Genomic DNA, 12,022 nt, shown 5'->3' on the forward strand with positions numbered 1-12,022 from the left:
ATAATACAGGACGTCGTCTTCTTTCAGAACTTGCTGTCACGTTGGCAGCTTTCTGGTTCAGAGGCTGAGGCGCTCTGTTGTTTGACTTTGTTTTGACCTCCACCTCTTCCTTCCTTTGCCATAAGTCACACACACAGTCTTATATTTACTTTAAGTGGATTAACTGTCTTTTAAGAAATTGAGGGAACTGTATAAAATGAGGTCTCCCTACAGCTATTTCAGATTCCCCGACCATGTACTTTAGAGCAATAGGCCTTGGGAAAATGTGGGGGAAAAAAAGAGAAAGCTTATTTAACATAGCCACTTACCACCTGTTCAGGGGGCCCTTTCCCCTACTAGCACGTGGATTAATTACTGTCTCCCCCTAGGGCTTCATGTCTGTCTCTGCCCGCGCAGCTGAGATCCCTGTCTGAAAAGCACCGCCCTTACAGGGTCTTGCTGGTGCTAATGTGAGAGACACACTGAGATCGTCTGTCAGTGACACTCAGTGGGTACCCTTCCCAAACACCAGCTGTATTATAACAAGAGACGTGAGCACTTGTACCCAAAGGAGTTACCCACGGGTAGGACATTTAGGTACACCCTGATAGGTCTCCAGGAGAGTTCTTTTGGGGCAGGGAGCCCTTTGGCCACCCTGAAATAATCCATCCTTTCACACGAATACGTGACTCTACTCATCACGGCACACCACTTGTGAGGAAACAGTATGGTGACTAGTGCCTCTGGTTGGTCCAAGGCTAAAGGAGAGAAAATGAAAATATGTTTTTATTTTAAAAGTCTAAGCATGAGCATCATAGTGATTGGATGGCCACTTCTTAGCGTGTTGGTCTTTTCAAACAATTTTCCACTGTCTATGTATTGTCTCTAGGATTAAGTTCAAACACCTAAGCTTGGCTTTCAAGGTCTCCACAATCCGGTCCCATCCCACAAAACCCCTCTGTCTGTACCTCGTCCTCAAAGCTTACCCTCTGCTCTAGCCAGGCTGGTCCTCTGCTGACCCCCTTCCCTACAGTGTGCCGTATTCCTATCTCCAGGTCTCTGATTACGCTGCTTACCTTGAGTTGAAGGAAATCTCTGTCCCCTTTGCTGATGAAATCCTACCCCTTAGGAAAGTGGTTCCCAAACTTTGCTGCACATTGGAATCACCTGGGGATCTTTACAGACTACTAATGCGTGGCTCCACTCCCTAGACCTTGTGATTTAACTGTTATGGGGTGTGACCTGGGCATCAGCATTTTTAGAGCCTTCCCGGAGAATTCTGATGTGTTGCAGAGTTTGGGAGCCACTGGTATAAACGGAAAACACTCTTAAACTTCAGTATCTCGCTGTCTCACTCTTGCCTCTTCCTGTTCATGAACATCAACACTTCTGGATTCACCAAAGGTGGGCTCCACACCCTGCCCCGTGTACTCATATGTCTGAAGGGCATGCCTCTAACTTCTCTGTGATTACACTGCATCAGAATTATTCGTCTGCTTCTCTGTTTCCCTACTGAACTGGAGTCCATAGAATACGCGTACTGTGTCTTATTCATCTCTGTATCTTTGGCTTCTAACACAGGGCATGGCTGGGAGAAGATGCTCCACATAGGCTTGTTGAACTAAAGAGAACTCAGCTACTTGGTGCAATCTACAGAGCAAATATTTTACAGGAGTAAAAAAGCCATACGTGCAACTCTCTAAGGCTACAATTCTCTATCTCCCTAGTAAAAAACAGAGAGAGGGAGTCACAGTCTATGATTCACTATGCTGACAAATAGGGAAATCTCCACCAAAGCCTTATCTCATGCCTGCCTCTGGTATTTAGAAGGAAGCACTCATAAGGAACAAGCTGACAGATGACAAAAACACAGAACCAGCCGCAAGGGAGTGAGACACAAGAAGGATGACATGTAATGTTCCAAGCACAGGGCTTTGTACATAGGAGATACTCAATGGATGGAAACTAATATTACTAGTTCCAGTCCTTGGTCAGAAAGAACTGCATGGTCCTGTTTCCACGGGTCTACCTTCATGACAGGTGGGATTTATATTTCGGGCTGCCAGATGCCATGCCCCCCCTTTGAAGTTCAGCGCTTGTGGTTATAGATGGGTGAACTCAGTGCAGCCACGAGAGAAACTTCCTTGCCCAAGCTATTACCCTATAGTACCTCTCAGGTGTCATTTGTATATTGGGAAATGCAGAAATGTTGTCACCCTGGGAAGTATTCCTGCAGATCCAGATTATGGAAAACCACTCTATCTGATTCCTCATCCACAGGTATTATTATCTAAGTGGTTTCCATTTCAGAGCCAGTCTGTTACAAGTCACCAGAACATTCTCTATTGAATATCAGAGTCGTTACTGAGAACACTTGTACTTCCCATTCCCGTTTGTTTTGATGATCAGTAGCTCACTCTTTCCACAATTAAGCCACATATGTCAGCACGCTATTCAAAATGTGACCTTTGACTCAAATGGACTTCCACTCAAAAAGCTGTGAAAGCCTGATTAGCTTTCTGAGATATTTTACATTTTATTTTTACTGTGAATGTCATTCACTGTGCTCTGGGCACACAAACTTGCCTTCGGTAACAACTCTTTAGATTTGGGGAAATACCATGCCTCCTTCACTTCACGAGAGTCTACCAAGCAGCCTTGTTTTCTTGGTTATCATTTAATTCAGCTTGATTTCTTCCTCAAACTCCTCAGAAGACATTTCTTCCTCTTTAAAGGAATTTCCAAATCCCCTGTCTCCTCTTAGGAGATTATTTTTGATGCTATCACTGGCTGATGCTTTTACTATGAGACAATGTCACTTGAATTCCTACTGACCATTTAATCCTATCAGATAATTAGTGTAACACACTGGGTGAATCCATTACAGTTAAATAGCAGGAAAGAACAATTGGTGTTGGTGATCATTTGTGTAGGCTAGCCTAGTCATTTGCTTGTTGCTTATGAACATGAAAGTCTGACATTTGTTAGGGCAATTTGAAAGAAAAGAATCTAGTTGCATTATTTAACTTATTTCATGAATCTTGCATTTCAATATAGAGCAGGTTTAGATAACAGCATCCTGTCCTGTAATCAACTCATAGCATTCTGATGAAGCCAACACGATTATCCTTAACCACAGAAAGGCAAACATTCAGATTCACAGATTTTTCTGATTGTTGTTCTTTGTCAAAGATACTAGCTGTTGTTTGGTTAGAAGAAGACCATATATAGGTTTGCTCAGTTGCTGTGATTGGAAATATCCTATGGTTATAAATATTGGCAGGATATGTGATAACACTTAGTCTAGACAACATGAGGAACATTGGGATTCGCGGGGTGCTAAAAAAATATTTTTTCAGTTCTTTTTGTGCAATAAAGATAAATAGCCACTCGATTTGTTGAGTCTCACTCAGCCTTGAAATGGATGAACTTTTTAAAAGGCCTGTGGTAATAATGATTGGCTAACTCAGGGAACACCTTCAACCCTCTTCTCTCTGCTGCCTCATGCAGTAGAGGCTGGGAAGCAACATACTGACTTTCCCAGCATCCCTTGCACCTAAGATTGGCTTTATGATCTGGTTCTCACTGATGACATGTAACGTGAAGTCTATGGTGCGGGGCGGTGATTCTGAAGGAATTTTTACTTTTCCTTGCACTTTGTGTCCCAAAGGTAGCTGGGATGCCTAGAGCGGTGGGAATTAATTTGCAACCAGAAGTGACAAGCATGAGGACCAAAAAACAGGGTTTCGGATAGAACTGTTGAGCTGCTGCTTCCCTTTTATGTTTCCCTTCCTCCAGACTTTTAATTATATAAGATGACTCAATGACTTTATTCCTTAAGTCATGGCTGGTCAGTTTTGTTGTTGTTACTTGCTGCCAGGAGCAGCTTGTTCGGATAGGTCTCCACCAGTTTGAGGAGATGAGTCTACAATTATGTGAAACAGAAACAGAGTCCAAATTTACTTCCTTGAGAGTAATCTAAGCCAGCACTTTCCAGCAGAACTTTGTATGATGATAGAAAAAGAGGCCATATAGAATATGTGGCCACTGAGTACTTAAAATGTGGCTAGTGCAATTGAGGAAGTGAATTTCTAATTTTCTGTAGTTTTCGTGAATTTAAATTGAACCTGAAATAACTACATGGGACTAATGGCTATCATGTCAAACAGTACAGATCTAAAGAATCGCTAGCCTATAAAAAAAATACGCAGATTACTATAGCTCTCTCTCGAAAATTCAGCCTCTAACTTTATGTATATTATTGTACAAGCCCAAGAATACCTCATTATGGAAAAATGATGACTCAGTGGGGCTTTACATAGTGCCACGTTTGAAGGTTGCTGAACAATATTTAACTTGCGCATTAGCTAACTACACAGAACTGACACTAATTTAAGCATTTTACTGACAACTGTACAACTGACATTTTACTCTCAGTTATCACTGACAACTAACTGTACCGAAGGATGTCTTTCTGGAATAATACTCTCATTCAGACTCCACTCATCCAGCTATTTGTTAAGACTTTTGTATTCCCAATTACAACAGAAAAGAATAATAATGGTGTGCCAGTCTCATTAAGCTGTGAGGGTATGATAACTCTCTGAGATCAACGGTGAATTATAGTTGGGAGAAGGCAGCTGGGTAAGCTGGAAAAGCAGCCGCAAAACATACCAACATGGCTCTAGGAGTGGTAAGATACTGAGAGTTGGCAGCTAAAGGTACTCCAGGAAAAGGGCAGGAGCCGTGCATACTGATTATACCAGCCACCAGAACGCTGGAGGGCCGTCATGCCCTAGAGGATGGTATTCAGTACTGTCTACTACACCCAAATGTGATTTGAAAATACGATTCTCTCATGCCTTGATGTTTTGTGTAAAACTAAATAATCAGCATGCTTACATTTCACAGCTATTTTTTAGAGCCCAAAGAACAACTAATTTTGCAAGTGTCCACGGTGGCCCAGAGCTGTTAAAGTTATCACGTCTTCTATCTCCTGACAAGGACCACCGTCGCAGACAGCTACTCTATTACCAGCTACTTCCTGACTGCTGGAAACAGGTAAGCAAAATCCCTTTGTGTTAGAAACCTGAGTTCCTTCAACGTGGGCTCATGTAAAATTTTAGGACAGAGCTGACAAAGCAAAGGTATCTCTGAGAAAGGACTACCTATAATCAGGGTTCTAACAGAAACGATGAAGACAATGAGGAGGTGAATTTGGCAAACCGTATATACTTAATCTGTTTAGTTCTATGTGTAAAACATACCCAATTTAAAAAATATTCACTATGAGAAAGCTACCACTCCACACTTCTAACCAATGGTAGTGCTTCCTGAGACAGTTACAGAAACTGGATCAATTCAACGTTGATTTTTTCCGCAGAGAGAAATTATTTACACTCAGTATCATTTTCGTTTCATATTGACAAGGACTCGCTTATCAGTTGGCATTGCGTTCCTTTGCAAATAGCTACGTTTTCTTCATAGGTTCTGCTTTGACCCACTTATTTTATGGTGGCTTCCAATGCCTAAGAAGATAAAGGTTATCACGCATGAGAAGTTAAGACCCAGTCCTGGTAGAGGTGGGCATAAGACATGACCTTTAGGAACACACCGTGTCTGAAATAAGGTCGCATGTAGAAAACATCTCAGTGAAAGGCATATTGAGACATGAATTTTTACCTATGGTATGGCTCTGAAATGCAGAATCTGCAACTGTATCTTCTTCATCCTCTTGCAAGTGTTCATTTGCCTCTTTTATCTGCAGTAACAAGGAAACACTGTGAGTTCCTATGTGTTATATTAAATCGACTGTGTAATCCTCAGAATACTGGTACATTCTATAACAAACATGTGGGTGTGTATGTGTGAGTGTGTGTATATATATATATATATATACACATATTTTCTTCACTCCATTTTCCCCTACTCTATCACTTGGCTTTATTACAAGTTTTAATTATAAGAGCATATTTTCAGAAATATAACCCCAGCTCTGAAAGCAAGTTATAGGGTACCTGATTCTACATAAGATTTTCGAGATAACAGCTATAGTTCTTTTTAATACTTAATAAAGTCAGTAACACAGAGCTGCTGGGAAAAATTAAAGTCTAAGGAAACATAATTCTTCCAGGGACAGTGACTCCACCACAAGTTATTTTAATGAGAATAAAGAAATACACTTAGATCTGTTGACCTTCTCCTAGAGTATAACTCTCTAAGAAAATGTTATTTTGTTGTTGTTCTTTCCAGAATGAAATGTGAGGTGACTATGATGTGTGCTCAGTGAACTAGAAGGCTGATACATTTACCTAGATTTTTTTCAGGTCAGAAACATTTCAGCTGGGATATCCAGAGGCTGAATGCTGGAGTACCAAATGGAACTCCAGCAGGAATCTAATACAGTCACAGTATTTTACAAATGAGAATTCTGAGATCCAGCAAGTTTCCTTAAACATATGTAAATGCCAACACTAAACCCAGGCCCCCTACTTCCCAATCTAGTAGCAGTAGTAATAACAATATCATGAACAATATCAATAATAATAAAAACAGCCAACATTTAACTACTATGCAGCAGGAGCTGTTTTAAGCCCCTCACACCTATGCTCTCCTAACCTTGCAATGTTAGGAGCTAAGTGCTATTTTTAGCTCCGTTTTGGACATAAGGGACCTTGAAGCAACAGACAAGATAAGCAATTGTCCAAGCGGTGGAACCAGGATTCAAACACAGCAAATCTGGTTTCAGTGTTGTGTTCATTTGGTGGAACTTTGTTATTCTCAAATTTCCATGGGACTATGCCGGTGTAGACTTGGCCACAAGGTCAAGACAGCTTATGGTCCTTGGCAGAATGACCCTAAGTAGCTCTTTGAAAATACATCCCAGCCGGTCACCTGGGCAGCCAACGATAATAATGAACTGTGCAATGAACGCAGTGGGGGGACATTAGAGGTTGTCAGTGGATTTGCTCGGGGGCTCGAGTGGAATGCCAAGAAACCATTATTTTATACTTACAGTATAGAAAGTCATATGCTGGCCAACTGACCTTGAGCTAGACTTAGCTTTCTACTTTTTAACCTCTTATTTTTCATGACTAATGGAATCAGACCAATTATTTACATTTCATGACCATGGTTCCAATATCAGAATGTAACTGGTGCCTAATCCGTACATACTGAGAGCCAGGAGATGGAACACTCAGGAGTATGTCAATGACTGTCTGAACCCTGAAAGGAGAGGGTGTTAAGGGCTGAATACCCAGAGGCCACGCGTCATCACTTTCTTTCCCCATCAGCTGTCTGCTGCCAGCACTGCCTTGTTTGTTAGTACCCCCAGCAACATCAACCAGCCCTATTTCTCGTATTTATGGATGGCAGAGAGGAGAAGCTCTGTGCGCATCATCAAGACTAACGAGTTACTTATTCGCCTTCCAAAGTTCACCTAGCTCGGTGACCTCTTTGTGACAAAGCTACCAAGAAACCCAAAAGGAAGGAGACCCAAACACCTTAATTTCCATTAAGAATCCAGCAGGAACTTTCTATCCTCATTTACAGAAGCATCAAGAAAATCTATATTTTCAGCCCGTTCCAATACCTAAGACAGGATGCTCCATATTTTCCCACGCCTGTTAGGTGAGATAGCATTTCCTTTGGGTTCTTCTAAATCAACCAATCTTAAACTTGAAGGGGTACCATGCTAACCTGCTAGAAAGTGGGTGCATCATCATCTCCATCAGCCTAGGAAATTCCGAACAGAAGAATCTAATGATTACAATGAGGTTCTCATCTTGGAGATAAAGGAGAAGAGGCTTAGAGAGGGTTAGTGATCTGTTCAAGGTTATAAAAGGATGTCAGTTTTAGAGTGGGCACTCCTGACCCCTATTCATTGCTGTAATTTAAGTTTTCAGTGTGCTATCTTGTCACAGTCATCCCTTCCAGACCTTCCCAAGAACTACTGTACCTTTCTTAGTGTCTGGCAATTAGGTAGGCAGTATTCCAAATACACAAAAACTATATTTTTATTTAAGAGTAGCAAAAAAGTTTTCTGTTTGTGTGTGTTCTGCTTCTCTTTCCTACTTGTTCCGCCGCCTTCGGTGGGACTTAATCACCACCTCTGTCCAAGTATCATATTTAAGAAGGAAAATAAAAACCATCTTGAGGTCCTACCTGTCAGCTCCTTGTCAGAACTTTTCTAGGGCTTTAAGTGCTTAATAGCAAATGCTAAACGTGGCCTCTTGGGTATTTATCAGAGGAACTGGGCTTGTAGACAGGAGTTTTTTCAGCTCTCCTGGGCTAATGACCCCTGAGCAGTGAATGACACATGAGGGGAAGTTTTGAATTGGAAGGGGATGGATGAAGAATCAACAAAGGAATGGAAAATGGGGGAGTGCCTTAGAATGGCATACTTGTCAGCTCTAATTATCCATACAAATAGATTCCAATGCAAAGTGGTGAGTAATTAAAGAAATCCATTTCCATATGGAAATGAGGGGCATAATTTATGTTGGCGGCAGATTCCCCTTGCTAATTGTATTTCTCTTAGGCTTAAATTAAAATTAATTTTCACTCTTGATCACACAGTGGCTGTGTGTTGGCGAAAGGTTGTGGAACTTTCCTGGGGGCAAGGGCCTGCGAGCTCAAGATGAAGAATTTGCCGAAGCGAATTCTTTACGTGGCAAAGCACTTCACAGATGGGAATGGTCACAAAACCAAGAAGTTTGGCTCAGCAAACAACGGTGGTTAGAGACTCAGAATTTCTTCAGCCATTGCTCTACCAGGAACAGATACAAATCAATGTCAGTCATGTCCCATTTGGTAAGAAGCAGCAGGTGACTCGTGAGCAATGATGTGGGTTATTTTTGGTTTCAGTTTGCTGCCAGTACTTTGGGCACCTTCTAATGGTGCACCTCCAACTCTTGCCCATCTTTTGAGCTCTGCAGTTGTAGTCAAGAGCTGTACTAAATACCAGTCTCTAACAGGTAACCATTAAATGCCACTGTACCCATTATATTCTATTAACCTCTCCCATTAGAAAAGGCTGGGAGGAACGTGCTTACAAAGGACACAGGAGGAAAAAGGGAGACAATGTTTCATTGTTGACAAACATACATACATAACTGCAGAATAAGACCCAATATTTGGGGACACCCTTCATTTGGAATTCTGTGTATATTTCTTCTCTGAATCATCCTAACAAGAAATGCATCCCGAGAAAAGAACGTTCTGATGTTAAAGCTCAGTGAAAAGGAAAAGAACGTAATGAACCTCTGTGAGACGAGAGAAGTGATCTTTGGAGGGAAACCTCCTGGAAGGCATTACCTTTAGAAAAGACGGTCATTTAGAAAACCCTGCAGGAGGAAGGCAAAATAGGCATGTTTCTTATTAGCATCCAAATAGGATTTAGAACAGAATTGTTCAATTAAAGATGCTGAAATTATAAAATTTTGCAGAACTTAATAAGATGATAACAATTTGTGTAATTATTGTACTATTTTATGCTACTTCATCACCACAGCACAATTTTAATGGGATTGTATTTGATACTTTTTTATTAGCATATGTGATTTTTTCAGACTATGTGACACTGGGTGAAGAGGATACTCATAATTTAAATTAAAATACCCATATTAAAATGGCCATCTCTTTCCAGCTATATGATCTCATTAATTTCATTAACGATTTTTATTTTGTCCAGTGACAGCTCAATAAGGAGCTGTTCCTTTGAGACTTCTCATTTCAGAAAATTACCTAAATCCACAGGAAGGAAGGACTTACAACATGTAGGAAGGAGTGTGCATTTCTTTCTGACTTATTTACTTAATACTGATGCAATCTTTTCTGGGGATGCCTTTTTCCCCTCTTATAATGATTTTGCAGAATTTAAGTAGAAGTGCAAAGTAACATGGCCCTTGTCTAAATTACACAAAAGTCAGAGCTAAGTGGTCTGTAAATGACAGCATAAATGGGGACATAAGCCTCTAATTAAGGCTCTGAAAAGAGAAAAATATTTAATTCAGTAAAGCATTAATGAGACTTTTATACATACGGTAGAATGCATCTAGCAATCTTGAAAATGGATATGCAGTCACCAGTGAACTAAGTGGAGGTGTACTACGTACATGGACTTGATATATGTATGGAAATAATTTTTCTATTATATTACCACAGATTACAATAATTTAAATGCCTTAGGACCCTCATAACTACATAGAGCCTTAGTTTGTTAAGGGCAAAGGATGCTGGTATATTATGGTATAAGGTTTTTTGGGTATTTTTGGCTGCACCTTGCGACACGCGGGATCTTAGTTCCCCAGCGAGGGATCGAATTCGCGCCCCCTGAGGTGGAAAGTGCGGAGTCTTAACCACTGGACCTCCAGGGAAGTCCCTGGTATAAGATTTTTGAAGAGTGATTTTATTCAGGAAAAAAACGTGATATGTAATGCATTATGTGCAGCTATTGTTTTCACCCAAAATAACTACTGTGAGAAGAATTCTCTGTGACACACTTTAAAAGAAGCAGAAAGTAAATTTACCTTGAGCCCCAGGAGGGGAAAATTCCCTTCAACTCTTGATTTTAAAAGGTTCATGGGTACTCACATCAATGTGCTATGGTATAAAAGTGTATCTCATTTTGCATCTAATTTCCTTTCTATATAGGCTGATAACATACAATGAATAGGTTTTCACTGCTGTTCTTTTACTAGTCCCCAAGGGGACTATGGCCAATGTCCTTTCTGAAATTAGTAATTTTAGTCCGATCCCCATTGCCGATTATAGAGGTGAAAAAAAATTGCATTTTACCTTTGAAAAAATGACTAGCTGTTCAACTATCTAGGTTAATAATAGTCCTCTATATGGAAAGCTTCCCAGCCTGACTAATTTTCCTCTTGCAGCTAACTAGAAAATTAGCTTATCCCTATGGATGATGTATATTTGGTGGTTAGGGAATCCTTGTACTTCACAGAGAACAATAAGAGTGTTTCTTGCAGATATTCTGGAAGGACCAAAGGAAACATTATTACACTGTAAAAGACTTCAAATGAGAGAAGAAAAGCAAGGCAAATTACTTTAGCATTAGGAAGTAATAAGAAAGTAAAAATGAAATTGTAAAAGCTAAACAGGTTCTTTTTCTTTTTGGTATTTCTGTACAGTGAAGATATACCCCAAGCTGTCAGCACCATATTAGACGGGGCATAGTTAAATTGAGTGCCTCTGATAAGGGGCTCTGCCAGCCTATCAAAGTTTTAGATCAGTTGGATTGAATTTCTGGCATACTGCACATTTCCGCACGTTTATTCTCTCTCTTTCCTTTCAGTGACACTACAGAGGCAGCCTTAGACACACTTGTAATTTGTGATTTTATAATGCAAGGGACATCTATGTTTTCAAGAAGGCATGATACCATGGAAGCCAAGAGCAAGAAGTGGGGAAAAGAAAAAAAAAAAAGCTTTTGCAAAGAACATAGTCTGCATATGATTTCAGAGGGTTTGGAAAAGAAAAAAAAAAAAAAGAACTTGAAGCTCTTTAGAGTCAAGGGTTGTTTGAAAAAAAAGAGCATTTAAATGTACATTTGTCTCAAATTAAAGTGAAACTCGAAGGAACCCTAAACATCAATAATAATTAAAAACTAATAATGCCAATCACGATTACTTCTAAAATCTCCTCTACTCTTGAACCACCCCCCCAAAAAATGAGTAATTGCTTCATGTTTCAGGTTTTCCCTAGGAAAATGGTAGCACATAGTATATTTTATAATCCCTTTTATTAGAGCCCAAAAGTATATGGATACAGGAATTCTGAAAAGATACTGTTTTTTGCTCGAGTGCTTTAAAATTTACATAAAGGAACAAGGAATATCACCAGACCAGTGATGCAAGAACAGAAAGAACGTAAGGAGAGGAAGTTCAATTTAAGGTAATTTTAAAACAAAAATATTATTTGAAACTGGCATATCCTTGGGAAATATAAAAATGCCTTTTATTCTTTTTTTTAAAGGAAATTACCCCCTGAGTTCTGGACCTCATAATTAAAACACTAAATGATA

At 40.0% G+C, this 12,022-nt stretch overlaps 1 protein-coding gene across 7 annotated transcripts in view; it reads right to left on the reverse strand.

Moving 5' to 3' along the window:
• NCKAP5 (NCK associated protein 5) overlaps window positions 1–12,022 on the reverse strand; it is a 1,039,671-nt gene that overhangs the window by 81,833 nt on the left and 945,816 nt on the right. For all 7 annotated transcript variants that reach the window (XM_033440354.2, XM_033440356.2, XM_033440353.2 and 4 more), the window contains one exon: window positions 5,662–5,740. In XM_033440354.2, coding sequence (XP_033296245.1) covers window positions 5,662–5,740 — 79 coding nt within the window. The remainder of the gene's footprint in view (window positions 1–5,661; window positions 5,741–12,022) is intronic.

The sequence above is a fragment of the Orcinus orca genome, chromosome 7, assembly GCF_937001465.1.
Source record: "Orcinus orca chromosome 7, mOrcOrc1.1, whole genome shotgun sequence".
NCBI lineage: Eukaryota > Metazoa > Chordata > Mammalia > Artiodactyla > Delphinidae > Orcinus > Orcinus orca.